The sequence below is a fragment of the Phoca vitulina genome, unplaced genomic scaffold, assembly GCF_004348235.1.
Source record: "Phoca vitulina isolate PV1807 unplaced genomic scaffold, GSC_HSeal_1.0 scaffold5, whole genome shotgun sequence".
NCBI classification, from domain to species: domain Eukaryota; kingdom Metazoa; phylum Chordata; class Mammalia; order Carnivora; family Phocidae; genus Phoca; species Phoca vitulina.
In genome coordinates, this window is record NW_022589708.1 from 5,686,205 (window position 1) to 5,704,617 (window position 18,413).

At 40.2% G+C, this 18,413-nt stretch overlaps 1 protein-coding gene across 1 annotated transcript in view; it reads right to left on the reverse strand.

Moving 5' to 3' along the window:
* Nucleotides 1-18,413, reverse strand: part of LOC116631374 — an 83,080-nt gene that overhangs the window by 63,803 nt on the left and 864 nt on the right. The window contains exon 3 of the mRNA XM_032402525.1: nt 7,395-7,519. Within this exon, the coding sequence (XP_032258416.1) occupies nt 7,395-7,519 (125 nt within the window). The remainder of the gene's footprint in view (nt 1-7,394; nt 7,520-18,413) is intronic.

Genomic DNA, 18,413 nt, shown 5'->3' on the forward strand with positions numbered 1-18,413 from the left:
ACACACAACACACACAATACACACACACTATACACACCACACACACTACACACAACATACACACCACACAACAGACACAATACACACACTATACCACACACAACATACACAACACACATAACACACACATACAAAACACTCACCCCATACACAATACAATCACACAAACACACAACACATACACCACATACAACACACACCAAACATAACATACACCCTAAGTATACACAATAGACACAACACACACAACATACACACACCCTGCACACTCACAACATACACAATACATATAACACGTACAACACATACACTCACATGCACCACACACCATGCCACACATACAAAACACACACACACATCACACACAACGCAAATCATAAGCATAAAGTAAAAGTAAACACCTAATTCCTTGATCCCAAGTTAAGTTCTGTTATGGACAAATCACATTTGTTTGGAATATAACTTAATTTATTCGCACTTCTGTCACAAGATACTCGCCTCCCCCCGCCCTCCCCTCCGCTGGGCTCTACCTCCTGCAGTCTGTGACAAGAGCAGAAACCAGCGGGCGACTTCTTCCTGTCAGCCCCTCCTCCCCCTCGGCCCAGACCTGTGTCATCCGCGACCCCGCCCGCCACTGGCTTGCTTCTTCTGAGTTCCCCTCCTAGAAACACTAAGATTCCAGATTCTGCCCCTCTCCTAACTCCACTAGTTACGATTTGGCTTCCATTTTCCCACTTCTAAAAATGCTCTGATCACTCACCTGATATTGTCCCCTCTCCTCGTCTTTTTGTTTTTGTGTTTATTCTTATACCTTTGCATTAAAATGACTTTGTGGCCATTCTATTGGAGTTTAGGTGGGTGGGGATTGTTAATTACCTACGCGGACTCCTCCTACTTAAAGCCTCTAAAACAAGTTCTAAACGTGGAAATGACAAAGGGGTCTGGGTAACAGTAATGATTAAACCTATTCTCTCTCATCTGCATAAAGTTTTGCTTTTAATCCAACCTCTAAGTTTTTCCCAATAAACGCACACAAAAGCATTGACCTGCACATCTACCCCCACCCCCATGCACTGCAGAGCTGAGACCAACCAAGGAGAACCACATTTCAAATAAAATGATCTCAGACTCTTGGCAGTAGGAGTGCCCAGCATGATATACAGTCTGTTTAGGCAGAAATAATAATAACTTTCCACACAGATATAAATTGACTCTAAGCATGCGTGACTTTGCATTTTAATCCTATCACTATCGGGTGGAACCAACTTTTATTAAACCAACTTAAGCAATGGAAAGAAAAGTCAGTTATTTAAAAATGAGCTGGAGTCCCTACTCATCCAAACAAATAAGAAAATCATAGACTTAAATTTCTGATAGCATCTGGCTTTGCTGCTGCCTTCGGACACCATGCAGGTGAATCTTTAAAGCAGTATTTCCTGCAGATGAGTCTTTAAAGCGGTATTTTCTGCCATACGCCAGGCTTTCCAACGGTGAAGCGACTGTCGGCTTTCCAAAGCTGCTGATGCTACCACTTTTACTCAGATATTTCACTCTTACTCAAATATTTCACGCCTTCCTCCCTTACCCACTACCCTCCACTCCCTCTGCAAACACACACCCCATTAAGCAATACCAGAAAGAAGGTACTGATGAGCCCACAACATTGGTTTTAGGGCTGCTGCTGATAGGAAATGTAGAGGCCTTTAAAAAAAAAAAAAAAAAGGCAGAATTGGTGTGAGAAGGGGTATTGTAGAGAGTTTCCAGGAAGTTGGAGGGAAAAAAAAAACAACACCACTTCAGTTTTGTTTTGTTTTTTCAAAGATGATGGACTTAGGGGCTCCTGGGTGGCTCAGTCAGTTAAGTGTCTGCCTTCAGCTCAGGTCATGATCCCAAGGATCCCATGATCCTGTGGGATTGAGTCCCAGGTCTGCTCAGTGGAGAGTCTGCTTCTCCCTCCCTCTCTCCCCCTGCCATTCCCCCTCTCCCCCTGTCCTTCCCCCTGCTTGTGCTCTCTCTCTCTCTCAAATAAATAAATAAAATCTTTAAAAAAAAAAAGAAAAGAAAAGATGATGGACTTAAATAAGGACTCTGGGCTTCTCCAACTCTAGCCCCGTCATGGACTCTGTGAGCAGAATGACTCCTGAGGTCAGGAGCCTTGTCCTTCTTGTCACTGCTTCGTCTGCAGAGTCCAGGGTGCATTTTTGTTGGGTGAATAAATAGAACCAGTAAAGGGAAAATAGCTCAGGAATAAGCCTGTATATGTACTCTGAAATATTATGTAGCATTAAAAAAATGACTTAAATCTATGTGCACTGACAGGCAAAAACTCTAAGACATATGGCTAAAGTAAAAAGTTAAAGAAAAAAATATATTTGATAAATATAAGAAAAATCCTAGAGGCTTGTGCACCAGATATAATAGATTTTATCTCTGGAAACAGAAAGGCCAAGGAGACCATGTTTCATCCATATTATTTGAATATTTCCAACAAGAGTGCATTCACAAATTACTTGGGTAGATAAAAAATAAAGCAAATGTTTCCAGTTGTCAACTGATGTTTTTATGTTTTATGTACTTGCGGTAAGTTTTCATATTTTTGTTCATCTTTTTAATTTCCTGTTTGTTTTTCATATTTTTTACTTTACCTTTTTAAAATTAATTTTTCGTAATTCCCATTTGTCCTTGATAACATATTTTTACTGTAACAAGTAACATGCCTGATTTTTTTTTGCTTTGATCTCATGTAATAAACACACTTATTAACAAAAATCGAACTGTACTATTTTCAATCTGCATACTTTTTAATTACATATTAGATCCTTCCATGTAAGTATCATAGTTTTATGTCAGTATTCGTAATGACTTTGTCTTATTCCTTTGCACAGATATATTAAAATCCTACAATGTCCTATTTTTAGATATTTACATTGTAGTCCAATTTTTTCTTTTTTAAAGATTTTATTTATTTATTTGACAGAGAGAGACACAGCAAGAGAGGGAACACAAGCAGAGGGAGTGGGAGAGGGAGAAGCAGACTTCCTACGGAGCAGGGAGCCCAATGTGGGGCTCGATCCCAGGACCCTGGGATCATGACCTGAGCCGAAGGCAGACGCTTAACGACTGAGCCACCCAGGTGCCCCTATAGTCCAATTTTTAATATAACAATTTTAAGAAATATAAGTTTAGATTTGATTAATTTATGTTTTTTAAAAAAGCTATAGTAGTGCTGGTTACTATCCAGAAAAGTTGCACTAATTTAAATTTGTAGTGTATAGGAATTCACGTTCCCCTTTCAATACAAGGAATCACTTTAGCATTTTAAAAAAATCTTTGCTATACGGTAAGATAAAAATAGAATCATGTTGTTTTAATGTATCATTCTTTAATTATAAGGAAAAAAATGTTAATATTTGTCTTTAATTCTTTAGTGAAGTAACTGTTCATGGGTATTCATTTTACCTACTGGGTTTTCATTTTTCTTACTGATTTATAAGCTCTCTTTATATACTAAGGTTATTAGGTCTTTGCAACATATATCAAAATCTTTTTTACTAGGTCATATAACTTTAAACATTATCTCTAAGTTCTTATTTATTAAAATTAAGTAATATGTCCCCTTATTGTTTTTCCCTTAGGATCATGGTTTAAACAATCACCCAAAATATACATGTAAGAAAATATAAATTCTCAAAGCACTAGCAGAGTTTTGATTTTTACCTTTAAATATTTAAAATATAAATAAAAAAATACACCAGGGTGCACAAAACATAAAAACATAAATTTAAAACATAATTTAAAGACTTTAATTCTCCTGGAATCACTTACTTACTTAATTTATATGCATACAGGTAGGAAATGAAATTTATTTTTCCCTATATGGTTAATTAATTATCCTGATACCAATAAATAAATATCATTTACCTATCTACTGTTTTGTAATACCATTTTCATTATATGCTAATTTTTTACATAAAAAATGAGTTCATTTCTGAATGTTCATTCATTCCTTCCTTCCTTTATTCATTCAACCAATTTTTATTAAGGAAATACTATGTTCTAGGCACTGTTCTAGGCAGAAGTGATACAGCAGAACTGAATACAATGGATGAGATCCTTGCCTTTTCTGACTTCTCTTCAACAAGTAGTCACAGGCAATGAACAAGTTGGGATAAGCAGGAAGAAGAAAACAATGCCAAGTAATACAGTAGAGTAACATTGTGGACAGGAGGACAGCTATTTTAGCAAACGGTTTCACAAGCCTCTGTGAAGAATGATAACTGAGCAGACACCTGAAAGAAGCAAAAGGAACATGAAAAATGCAAGGGAGTCCCCCATGGAGTACAGAAAAAAAACCATGACAGTCTGGAGGTAGAGGAACAGCAAGTGCAAAGACACTGGGGCAGGATCAGGTTTGGTATTTGGGGGAGGTGAGGGAGAGCAAAAAGGCTAAAGCAGCTAGACGGAAATCAGTGAGCAGAAGTTCAGGGATTTCAGTGGGGGTCTTTGCAGGCCATGGGATGAAGATTCTGTAGCTAGGGAGTATGGTTGGATTTCCATCGATGAAAAGAGCACCCTCGGGGAGCACTGCATGGAGGACAGGCATGGAGAAACAGGAGCAGGACTGGAGAGGCCTGTTAGGAAGCACTTGAGGTCATCCAAGAGGGACAGAGGCAGCAGTTCTGAGGACGGTTGGGAGCGATCAAACTCAAACGTAGCTACGTTCAAGCTTACAGGACTTGGTGATTTGCTGGATATAAGAGAAGGGAATTTGGATATGGTAACTGAGGTGCTAAAAACTTGGCGATGCGCTAAGTTCCAGGTAGGAATATCCAGAGCTTTGTCTTAAATAAGCTAAGGCTGAAATTCTTTCTCCCTGTCAAGTGGTGGCATTAAGCAGGTGGTAGGACCTCCCTCAGGAGGAAAGTTCTGGCTGGAAATACAAGTTTGGGAGGGTCATTAGCATTCCTGAGTCTGCAGGGATCAAGGGTCTCCTGGACAGAAAGTGTAAATGGGGGGGGGGGTTGGGCAGGGGAGGAAAGGAGAATGCAGAGGAACAGCCAGTGCGGGAGCCCAGGGGGGGCGGCTTCCCAAAGCCCAGAGAGGAAAGCGCTTTAAGAAGGAGGAGAGGTCTGCTCCTTCAAAGCTGCTGAGGGGTAAGATGAGCACTGCCAAAGGACCATTGGGTTTGGTCATTGCAGTGGAGGAGGAGGGCTCCCAGCTGAAGAGAATAGGGGTGAAGACACAAACATAGGGAAAAAAGAAATGCATCTGGAGAAGTGTGCGGAGAAGTGCGTAGAGTCAGGGAGCTTTGTTTTGTTTTGCTTTTTTAATGGGAGCTAATTCATCCTGTTTGTACGTTCATGAACTGACTCAGGAGAAAGAAGAAGCTAACCACGCAGATGAGAGGGGTAAGGGCAGGAACAAGAGCGGATGGGATCTGGACCCATCAGGGGGTTGAGCTGTGTTCAGGGCAAGGATGTTTCTTCCATTTCTGTTCCATCCCATTCATCTGTGGCTCGGACATTGGCCTAAACCCACTTAGCTCTATAACTCTGTGGAAGATTTCAATGTCTGATAAAGCAGGAGACACCTTGCTAACATTATTTTTAGTCCTCATTTTAAAAATTAACACATATATTTCCAGCTGACCTGTTTTTTCTTTTATTTGTACTAAGTTCATTTCACTTGAAGTGATCATACATTCATATGGTTAAAAATTCCAAAGTTACGGGGCGCCTGGGTGGCTCAGTCGTTAAGCGTCTGCCTTCGGCTCAGGTCATGATCCCAGGGTCCTGGAATCGAGCCCCGCATCGGGCTCCCTGCTCCTCGGGAAGCCTGCTTCTCCCTCTCCCACTCCCCCTGCTTGTGTTTCCTCTCTCGCTGTGTCTCTGTCAAATAAATAAATAAAATCTTAAAAAAAAAAAAAAAAATTCCAAAGTTACAAGAGGCAGAGAAATGAAAAAACTCTCCCTTTTGCCAGTGTCTTCCAAATATGCATTTTTCCCCACGTGGAGGACCACAATGTCACCATCTCTTGAATATTATATTAGAAATATTTTATGCATATACAAACACACTTATATTTCTTCTTTCTTTTTCCCTTCTTATATAATCAGTGACACAGAGCTTTGCCTGTTGCAGACTCTACTGCTCAAATATAAATATTGACAAATATATTATGACTGACAAAATCAGGTTATAGATGAAAAAGAGGGAGGGGGAAGATTCAAACGTCATCAATGCCATCTAAAAAAATGAAGGAGCAGAAGTGTGGGTAATATCATACTTATACAAGGGGCGCCTGGGTGGCTCAGTGGGTTAAGCGTCAGACTCTTGGTTTCGGCTGGGGTCATGATCTCAGGGTTGTGAGATCGAGCCCCATGTGGAGCCTCACCTTGGGCTTCACGCTTAGCGGGGAGTCTGCTTAAAGATTCTCTCCCTCTGCCCCTCCCCCCAATCTCTCACTCAAATAATAAATAAATCTTCCAAAAAATATTATATTTATACAAGTAGCCAATAAAATGAGACTACATACCTTAAATATAAAAACTCTATACAAAAAGCAAAGAAAACAAACCATATACAGAAAAACTTTTAAAAAAATGCCCTAGAAACTGAAATACAACATAAAATAATGGGTCAGAGCTAATACCAAACGTATGTGTTAATCATTAAATGATTAGAGGATTAAATCACTTATTAAAAGAGAAAGATCTTCAGGTTTTATCCCAAAGCAGAATCCAACTGTACACTGTGCACAAGAGACCCACCCCATAAAGGTGACTCAGTTCAGTTAAAGAGATGAGCAAAGTACAGCAAAGCATATACAAATAAAAAGAACACTGCGTTCCTCATAGGAAAATCAGAGCAGAATTCTGCCCCCAAACCATTAGAAATGACATGAAGGGCACTTTGTGATGAACTAAATACCCAGCAGCAATATTCACAAGGAATGGTAGGAGACCGAAGAGGAAACAGACACAACCCACCAGCAGGGAGAGATTTTAATTCACCTCTAAGCATAGGTCAGATTCATGGGACAACAATAGGCATCTATAATCAAGACAGAGTAATATCAATAAACTGGGGGAAAATAGTTTCAGTCATGTCTGGGACAGAGGATTGAGCTTCCTGATATGAAAGAGTTCCTAGAAATTGAGGGAAAAAACAAAAACTTAATTAAAAAAGAGAAAAAAAACCAACCATGCAAAGGATATAGACAGCTCACAGCAACACCAATGTGAATAACCCTTACACATATGAAAGACTGCCCAACTTCAGCCATGAGAAGAAAACTAGTTCTAAGAATTACACTGAGATGCACAGTTTCTCACCAAACAGGAACCAGATTCCCAACTTTTACAATATACTGTGTGGGAAAGCGATTCTCTTACAGAGCTGGTGGGATGATCACAATGCTCCGGGTGGAGGTGGCCACCTTGGCAAATCCGAAGGGATTTCTGTGGTGTCCGTGAAGTATGATCAGGAGCCCCCCCATGGTTCACGGGTACAGCAAGAACTGCCTTGACAGAAAGAAAACCAGGAAGGATGTGCTGTTAGCGTAACGAGATTTAGCAAATAAAAATACAGGTCATCCCATTAAATCTGAATTTCAGATAAACAATGAATTATTTTGGTATACATATGTCCCCTGCAATAAGGAGGTCCCCTGCAGTATTTATGACATACTCTCGGTACCCCCTGGTTAGAGGTTTGTGGCAAGGTACTTGACATAGGACTTTGGTTAGTCAGGTCAGGCCCACCCTCCTGCCCCTGACCGCTTTCTAGGTTGATAAGCACACCAACTGTGCTTCAGGTGCTCATAGCCTTAGGTCTCTGGCTGAGCGGAGGCCTCCACAGTGAGGGGTGGGCCTGCACAGATCCACCCCTCAGGAAGTACCGAGGCTGGGCTTGCTGTGAGTATAGAGAGCCAGCGAGGCCAAGAAGCGGCCTCCAGCACTTGCAACGGAACCATGCCTGCTAGTAATCACCATGGGAAGAAGTAGAGTCGAAGGCCTGAGATCAGACGCGTTTCTGCTTCATTCTGCCCCGGACAGCTTTAAGTGGCAGGAACGTCACTGCAAAATTCAGACAAGAACCTCTAAGGTTTTGACTGGTGAGATGACAAGGAAGAACCATAAAATCACAGCTCGGCGCAGGAGCTCTGGGGTGGGCCTCCTGCGGCCCCTCCTTTTGCAATTAAGGATTGAGGAACGTGAGTGCCCGGCAGGGGCAGGGTCTTGCTCAGCTCAAACAGAAACTGTTGAATGTCCTCAGCTCAGTGCATCCCCACTGTCATTGCATGCCACGTGAAATGTTTCTCATTCGTAACGGGTGTTGGGCTGATTTGTACACACGCCTGCACATTCCTCAGACTCATCAAGAGGCAGAGTCTAGACTCCTCACCTTACATCTGGGCCGACCTTAGTGACTCCCTTGTAGCCAATAACATGTAGCAGAAATGAGCAACACAGCTTCACAGGTGAGCAACACAGGTGAGAAAAGGCGGGCTGGCTTCTGCCGCCTTCATTCTCGGCTTGCTCGCCTTGGAGCACTGAGCTACCGCAAGGCTGCCATGTGGTGAGGAAGCCCAGGCCACAGGAGGCGGCCACATGTAGGTGAGACAGCTGACCACTTCCAGGCAAGCACCAGCATCGTTTTCTTCCTACTGCTAACAACTTTCAGATGGGAAGTGAAGAACAGAAGTCATTCCTGGTCTACTTGATCTTCACTTGAGGCCAACAAAAGCCAAAATACTGTTTTTGCTTTGGGAAGATAATGAAATAAACCCTGGTTTTGAATTTTAACTTTCGGCAGCACAGAGTCTTCGGGGAACAAATATAAGGCAATCCCAGGAAGTTGTTCTTTTTTAAAGGTCAGGAGATTTTCAGATGATAAACACTTGATCAGCAATCCAGTTCCCAAGCAAATACCCAGGCAATTAATCACAGGTAGACAAGATCTTTCCTGTGGAGAAAATTCTGCTGTTTTTGGAAAATACAGCTTTGCTTCAAAAAGTATTTGAAAAGGGGGCGCCTGGGTGGCTCAGAGGGTTAAGCGTCTGCCTTCGGCTCAGGTCATGATCCCAGGGTCCTGGGATCGAGTCCCGCATTGGGCTCCCTGCTCAGTGGGGAGCCTGCTTCTCCCTCTGCCTCTGCCTCTCTCTCTCTCTCTCTCTCTGCCTCTCATGAATAAATAAATAAAACATTAAAAAAAAAAGTATTTGAAAAGAAAAGCAAACCAGGGGCTTCTCTGCTCTAAAGCCCAATGTGGCTGATTTACTCTCATAATGTAAACGTGCTTACTTTTTCCTGATTCTCATGAGCAAAATAAACAGCAAAGTGGGGCAAGGTCTAGAGTGGGACTAAAGTGCTCTGAGCAGCCCCTGAACTGCCTGATGACAATCCATCCAGAAACACGGAAAAGCAAAGCATTGTGTTAAGTGTTTCTACTAGTTTCCTAGGGCTACTCTGGCAAATTACCTCAAACTTGGAAGCTTACGATAACAGAGTTTTATTTTCTCAAGTTTTGGAGGCTGGGATCCTCAGTGGAGGTACAGGCAAAGCCACGTTCTCTCTTAAGCCTTGAGGGGAGAAGGCTTCCCTGCTTTTCCAGCTTCCGGTGGCGTCCGGCCAGCAATCCTGAGTGTCCCTTGACACGTGGCAGCCTTAGTTCACTCTCTGCCTCTGTCTTCACATGGCATTATTCTCTGTGCGTGTGTCTGCATCTCCTTTCCATTTCTTAGTAGGACACCCATGAGATTGCATTTAGGGCCCCTCCTCCAGGATGACCCCATCTTCACTTGATTGTATCTGTAAAGATCCTATTTCCAAATAAGCTCACATTCGTGGGTCCTGGAGGTCAGGACCTGAACACACGCTTTTTGGGAAACACAGTTCCAACTCATGGCAGTGTCCTAAACAGAGATCTAACTAGAGGGCTGTGGTTGTAGGGATGGCAGGATAATTAACTGGGAAAATTCCCGTGGCTACTTCTTTTGTAGTCTGAAGAACGTGGATTCAAATACTGACTAGCTGTGAAGCTGTGTAAAAGCTATGTCTCCCCTCAGTCTCAGATGACTTATATATAAGTGGGGATTAATTGAGACAAGTGTGGTCCCAGACCAGCAGCCTGGGCATCACCTCGTGAGAAATGCTAAAGTCAGGTCCCAGCCCAGACCAAATTGAGCTGGAGTTTGCACTTCAAACAAATCTCTAGATGACTCAGAAGCACAGTGAAGTTTGAGAGGCACTTAGCACAGTCCTTGGGACATAATTTGCCAATAAATGCTACCCCATCCCAAAAACCATATAAAGGCAGTTCAATAAAACAGTTGAGTTAAAAAACAGAGGAGCATAAGGGAAGGGGAGGGAAATAAAGCAAGATGAAATGAGAGAGGGAGACAAGCCATAGGAGACTCTTAATCGTGGGAAACAAACAGGGTTGCTGGAGGGGCAGGCGGTGGGTGGATGGGGTAACTGGGTGATGGACATTAAGGAGGGCATGTGGTATAATGAGCACTGGGTGTTATATAAGACTGATGAATCACTGAACTCTACCTCTGAAACTAATAATATACTATATGTTAATTAATTGAATTTAAATTAAAAAATAATAAAAAAATATTTAAAAAAACAGTTGAGTTAACATTTAATTTAATAACTATGGACTAATATTAAAAAAGAGAGAGAAAGGATAAGGGTAGGCCATTTTTAAACTACCCAAAAAGAAACTGGTTGACTAGCAATAGGCTGGTAGTGAGATACTAAATTTTAGGACTCTTTGAATATTTAAAAAAACAAAAATATTTTTTAATTTATGAAAATATTGCTCATACTAAGTGGGAAAAAGAAATCCAGAGAGGGGAGAGGGTTCAGATACATTTTTAAGACCGTGTTATCTGAGGGGCACCTGGGTAGCTCAGTCAGTTAAGTGTCTGCCTTCAGCTCAGGTCATGATCCTGGACTTCAGAACCCGCACTGGGCTTCCTGCTCAGTGGGGAGTCTGCTTCTTCCTCTTCCTCTGCTCCTCCCCCCACTCATGTGCTCTCTCTCTCTCTCTCTCTAATAAATATATATATTTTAAAAGACTGTGTTATCTGAAAGAAACTGAATTTGGAGATTACCGGTGTGTAATTCTTGTGAGAATTTTAAAAATTATTTAAATGTATAAACAAAAAAACTCCAAAGCTTGGAAGTCATGTTTCTCTCCCTTAGAACAACAAAGAAGCGAACAAACTGAAAATCAATGACTTTTCTTACATTTACCAGAGAAACGAGGTCACAGGATAAACCAGCACCCTGAAAACTGGAGAGACAAGTGAATACAGAGACCACAGACCAGCTGACCTAAAGCAGAAGCTGCTGGAGCCAGAATTGGCAGGAACATGTATGTGCTTCAGAAATTGCTGGAAGCTGAGGATGGACTAACCTGAGAGTTAAAAGCTCCTGGAGGCCCAGTTGAAGCAGGGATCCCCCACATTTTCACAGAGTTCTACTTCCAGCACCCCCAGTGGGTTCTCATGGTGAAGACAGGAGAAAAACCCTTCATGTCTGGCTGTGGGTGGGGCAGGGGAGTAGCCATTCTGAAATACATCACAATAAACACCTACCCAGCAAGAGAAAAGACTTCCCTGGAGCCTTCTTAGGGAAAGGAATGTTAGCCAATTCCAGCCAGCCACTTCTAGCCTTCCCATCTCACCTCAGGGGAAAGAAAATTAGCTGAGAAACTTTTATGAAGGTCACAGACAGGGGTACAGACTCACTGAAACACTGAGACCTAATTATAGGATTATAGAATGATTCCCCTCCCCACCCCCTTACCACCAAATCAATAGGCTCCCTGTATAATAACAGGGGGTTAGAGCTAAAAGAACTGCAAGGCCCAGACTCTATCTAAGGAGGAGTTCCTAGGGAAACCCAAAGACAATGGAGAGACAAAAACCAGGACACTAGAGGAAACTGAAGTCTCTGATACCTACAGCCACTATAAACACAGCCTGACTCCTAGCCAGATAAAAATAAACTTCACACCAAAGGCCTATCTACTCAATTCTTATTACCCAATACATCACATCTAGTTTTCAACAAAAAGTTCTTGCCAAAAGGCAAGAAAAAAACCAAAATCTGAAGAGACAAAGCAAGCATCAGAACCGGACTCAGATACGGCACAGGTTTTGGAATGATCAGATTGAGGATTTAAAATAACCATAAATAAAGGTGCTAAGCACACTAATAAAAAGAGTAGATAACATGCAAGAACAGGTGGGTAATGTAAGCAGAGAGATGGAGACTCAAACTCAAAGGTAATCATAGAAATCAAAACAATTCTAACAAATGAAAAATGCTTTTAATAGGCTCATTAGTAGACTGGGCACAGCTGAAGAAAGAATCAGTGAGCTTGAAGACATGTCAATAGAAACTTACTACTGAAATGCAAAGAGAAAAAAGAATGAAAAAAAAAAATTGAACAAAATATCCAAGAACTGTGGGTGCAATTACAAAAGGTATAACATAAGCTAATGGGAATTCCAGAAAGAGAAGTGAGAGAAAGAAGTAGAAGAAATATTTGAAATAATATAGGCTGACAATTTTCCAATATTATTGACAGAAATAAACCATGGACTCTAGAAGCTCAAAAAAATCAAAAAACAAAAAACCAAAACCAAACCAAAACAAAAAACAAAAAAAACCAAGTATGATAAATACCAAAAAATCTACACCTAGGCATATTGTACTCAAACTGCAGAAAGCCAAAGCCAAAGCCAAAATCTTGGAAGAAGCCACTTGGAAAAAAAGACATCTCACATATAGAGAAATAAGGACAAGCATTACACCAAATTTCTCATCAGATTCCATGTAAGCAAGAGAATGGAAAGAAATACCCAGATTTTTAAAAGGAACAAAACAAAACAAAACAAAAACACCAACTCAGAATTTTGTACCCAGCAAAATTATCCTTCAAAGGTAAAGGAGAAATACTTTTTCTCAGATAAAACCTGAAGGCATTTGTCATCATTAGACCTGCACTACAAGAAATGTGAAAGTTTCTTCAAAGAGAAGGAAATGGATAAGGGAGTCAGAAACTCAGATATATGTAAAGAAAGAAGGACTCAGAGAAGGAATAAAGGAAGACTCTGATGTTGTCCTTGGAAGCTCACTGCCAATAGCGTTGAATTTGAACTGAACCCCATGCTCCTGGAAAACAACAAAGAATAAGGATATCTCACCCATATTTTGCCTTCTGGGAAATGGCATATTGCAAAAAAAAACCCCTCCTCCACATACGACTTAGGTAAGACTCACAGGAGCAGCTCCCCACCTTAATTACCTAGGACAAGACCAGACATAGACCCTCCAAATTCCCCTTCCTTGCCTCAAAAATGAGCTGAACTATTTTGTCTTCATTGATCAATAGGAACAAAATGCTTGTTCATCAAACTTTGGTTAAGCTTCTCTTCTGCCTCCAGGTGCCCGAACTTTGGTCCACCCTCAGCCTGAGCCAGTTGACAACCCCTCCTGAGACTAGGCTGACCTCAGACTAAAATATTCTCTGATGTACAATCCAATCATGCTCTGCTTTCACCCCCCCACCCCCCACAACAGGGTATTTCTATCCTTGTTTATCCCTCTTTATCAAAGAAAACCCTTATCTGCCTAACTCTGGAGACGCCTGCAGGTGTTATGGTCATGACATTCTCCCCATTTCCATGGTCCCCCACATCCCATTGCAATAGGGCTTCATCCCCCACATGCTACACCCCACTCCTTGCAATAATCCTTTTGAATAAAGTCTCTCCTTTTTAAGTTCAGACTTGTTTCTTATATGACATGAAATTTGGCCTCTGCTCTGCATTGGCTCCATGTCAGAGCTCGCCAGCCAGAGCTCTCAGAGATGGGGTCTAGTCACTGTCTAGTTTGGGCAAATTTCTGGAGGGGCTTTCTTTGCCCTTCTGTGCTCACAACACCAAGACTTTTTGCAGCCTTGCTCTTCAAGCATTTGAGCAGAAAGGCAATCTGCATCTGTTGCTGACTATCTGTATGTGCTTAGTCTGAAGGTTTTCTTCTTTCTTTCTGAGTAAAATTTTCCCTGTTTCTTAGGCAAATATTGTATTTTTTTTTTCATAGAGGTGCACTTACAATTTTACAATTAACCTTGCTTAGCATAGGGCCTCCTGACAATACTTTTAGGTGGAGAATTGGAGTAACATTTGTCTAGGACAAAAAAAGGCGGTATGTTTTGTACAGAACTGAACATTTTTAATTGAATCAAAAGATAGTTGTTGGAAGCTAAAGTTTTGCTGATTTTATTACCAGAACTGTGATTAAATCAGTTTACTTTATATTCGAAGTATGTAACATTCTGTAATTTTGAATTGTCAAAAGCAGTTTTAAAAGAAGCCATGTTTTAAGGTTGCTAGGAGAAACCAGACAATGCATCCCACGTTTATTTACTCCTTCAGATTGTTTTGTTAAATGCCTCCCCCGTGTAAAGTCCCATGGCATGATGGGAAAACAGCAGCAAACAAATCAGACGTGGTCCCCCTGCCTTGAGGAGCTCACTAAACAACTTTTTTTTTTTTAATTACAAGTATGTAAAGTTCTGCTAAGGAGAACTAACCGGCCAAGGGGTAAGCAGTTGAGTGGGGCCGGGAGGGATGAGTATGTCAGATAGCTCAGGGCAAAGTTAGGGAGATGATCTTCTAAGAAACAACAACAAAAACTAATTGGTTGTTACGTGAACTATGGGGAGATTTGCACCTGGTGCCCACGGCTCCGCCTATACTTGAAGTGTAGGTATGAATCTATAAGCAGTTAGCACAGTATTTTGCACAAACTATGTACTCAATATTTATGACCTGAATAAATGAGGCTTCATCAACATGTTACAGGATACACCTCAGATTTTGAAAAGCTGGCAAAAGGAGTTGAGGATTACTAATGTAAGAATTAGGAGGAAAGATATATTTAGGCAGTTCCTTGGCATTTTTTTTTTTAATATATATTAGGAGATCGTGCTTCAGAATGATCTGCTTCTAAAGGATCTGTTATTTACACTTGGCTATTGTGATTATTCAAAAATGAACCAAGGGAATACTTTGGGAGAAAAGATTGGAGGAGGCGGGCATCTGGAAATTTAAACAGAAGCCAAAAGCAAAACAAATAAAACCAAACTCAAAGCAAAACACACTCAAATCCTCATCATTCAACATGTACTCAGTGTACATTTATCAAGGTTAGCATACTAACCTGTGGGTGTCAGTGAACACAAAGCAGCAAAGGGCCCTAGAATTTGGATTTCAGTGGTGAAGAGAATCGATAAACACGTAAATATATAAGGAAACAAGGTAATTCAGGGAGTGTTAAATGCTGAGACTTCGATGATTATATTATAAAGTGGAGGCATGAAATATGTATGCCCCTCATTCCTTCCCTGCACTCTCAGAGAAAACCCCTAGTAATTTGGCTGGGGGTAGGGTGCTTGATGCACTTTTTTTTTTTGTGGGGTCCCCCCACCCAAGGGCAGCAAAAAGACATGGCTTGAGTGTGATATATATCATCTTCTTTTAAAAGTTCCATAAATTAGCAGCATTATCAACAATAGCCAAACTAGGGAAAGAGCCCAAATGTCCATCAACTGATGAATGGATAAAGAAAATATGGCAATTATATATACTACAACATATTACTCAGCCATCAAAAAGAATGAAATCTGGCCATTTGCAACAACATGGATGGAGCTAGAGTGTATTACGGTAAGTGAAATAATTCAGAGAAAGACAAATACCATATGATCTCACTCATGTGGAATTTAAGAAAGAACACAGATGAACACATGGCAAGAGGGAAAATAAAAAAAGGAGAGAGGGAAACAAGCCATAAGTGACTCTTATTTATAGAGAACAAACTGAGGGTTCATGGAGGGAGTTGGGTGGGGGATGGGCTAGACAGGTAATGGGTATTAAGGAGGGCACTTGCTATGATGAGCACCGGGTGTTGTATGTAAGTGATGAATCACTGAATTCTACTCCTGAAACCATAATTGCACTGTATGTTAACTAACAAAATTTGAAAAAAAGTTCTAGAAATGATCTTTAAGCCAACCCCAGAATACGTGTAATCTAAATAAAATAGATCACGTGCTCTGCAAGCAACCAGAATAAATCCCCAGACTACTCCTCCAATTCTAGATCCTTCTATGTAAATATGTAGCTATCATTCACACACAGAAATATAAGCACACATGTTTTGAGAAACAAAAATGAGACTGCAACCTGCACATTCTTCTACAACTTTCCTTTTTCACCTACCAGCCATAATTACAGTAAGAACATATTTGCAAGTCAGTCCATATAAATCTGTATCATACTAAATTTGTGGATGTGCCGCAGACTTCTCATCCTTCCATGTTCGATTGTTTTCAATTGTCTGACAGCCAAATAATGCCCCAATGAATATTCTTATACATCAGTATATCATGCATATTGTGTTATTATACCTGTGAGACAAATTCTTGGAAGTTAGACTGCCAGCTTATGGGATGTAAAAGCTTAAAGTGCTGATAGGCATGGCTAAATCAACCCTTTGCCATACCACTTTATTAGTAATTTTTAAAATAATTGTCAATATTAAAGGAAAACATACACACACACAAATAATTGTTATTTAAATTTGCATTTCCTTGGTTATTAGTGAGGTTTAGATTCTTTTATCAGTTTTTTTTTTAATTGGTTGTATTTCCTTTGTGAATTGCAGGTGTATATTCTTTGCTCATTTTTCTATTGAGTGGTCTTTCTCTTATTATTAGAAACTCTTTTTAAGAAATCTTTATACAGTAGAGATATTAATGCCTTGCTTGCTAAATATTATAAATATGTTCTCCCAAAGTCTCAAATTTTATTTATATAGACAAATGTATTAACCTATTCATTTACACCAGTGTTTCTCAAAATGTGGTTGGTGGAATATCTACAAGAGAATGTGGAGTACTTGTTAAAAATGGATATTCTAGGGCCCAAGCACTGTATGAGAAGCTTTGGGTAAGACGCAGGATTTTGCGTGTCTTATTACATCTCCAAGTGGTATATTCATTGCTTCATTTTCTTATTTTTATGTCTTGCATGATTATTAAAAAGCATATGCTGTTTGAATATATTTAGATTTCAATCCATCTTAAATTTACTTTTGCTCCTGTTAGGATGCAAAATTTTTAAATTAACTGCATTTTATTTTTAATCTCTTTAATTACAGCAACAGTATTTAATAAACCATTTTTTCCACTAAAGCATCATCTTTGTCATATATTGTGGAGTTTTTCCACATTCCTGTAGTTTTTAAAAGAAACATCCCTTATTATTTTTCTAAAATATCATATATTTATAAAGAATTCACAGCATGTAGAAAAACACTAAGAAGTTTTTTAAAAATCCAACCTGTGGTAGGTTGACTAGTGTCCCCCAAAATTCATGCCCACCTTGGACAGGTGATCTTATTTGGAAATAGGGCCTTTGCAGGTATAATTAAGTTAAGACGAGGTCATGCTGGATTAGGTTGGGTCCTAATTCAGTAACTAGTGTCTTTATAAGAGGACAGACACACAGTCGATGCCATGTGATGAAACTGACAGAGACTGGAGGCTAAGGGATGCCAAGGATTGCCAGCAACCACCGGAAGTTGAGAAGCATGGAACAGACTCTCCCCAAGAGCCCTTAGAAGAACCAAGCTTGCCAACATTTTGATTTAGGACTTCTGGACCCCATAAGTGATTAAGTTTCTCTGTTTTATGCCACCAGTTCGTGGTGCTCTAGGAAACCAATGTATCAACTAATCAGAAATAACTATCTTTAACATTAGACGGGTATCACCCCATGTGTGTGTGTATACATATTAGACTGACAAAAATATTTACATTGTCATGGGGATAATGCTCTACAATCTATATTATTAAATTTTTTTTTTTTTTACTTGAATGTATCTGAAGAAAAATAATAGATCTATCCTCCTATTCCATTGATTATTTTCCTGTTGCTGTGTCAGTATCTTGGTGTTCAGTTTATTTTAACTTTTTGTAGGGCAAATGCTTATTACTCTTTTTTAAAGGGTTTCCTGATAATTCACAACAATGTAATCTTCCGTATAAAATCTAAAATTAGTTAGTTCTAACACATTCCCAAGAGAACTTGGGACTCCGATGGAAACTGCGCTAATTTTGTGACTTAACTTGGAAAGAACTGGCATAATTTTGATACTGACTCGTTATCCAAAGAGGTGGCACCTATTTTTCACTGACTCAGGTCTTGTTTCTGCCTTTCAGCAAAGGTTGAGGGATTTCATCCTGAGGATCTTGTAACTTGCTGATGTTCATTCCTAAGTACTTTATACCTCTCGTGTAAGAGGTCGTGGAGGAAATCTTTT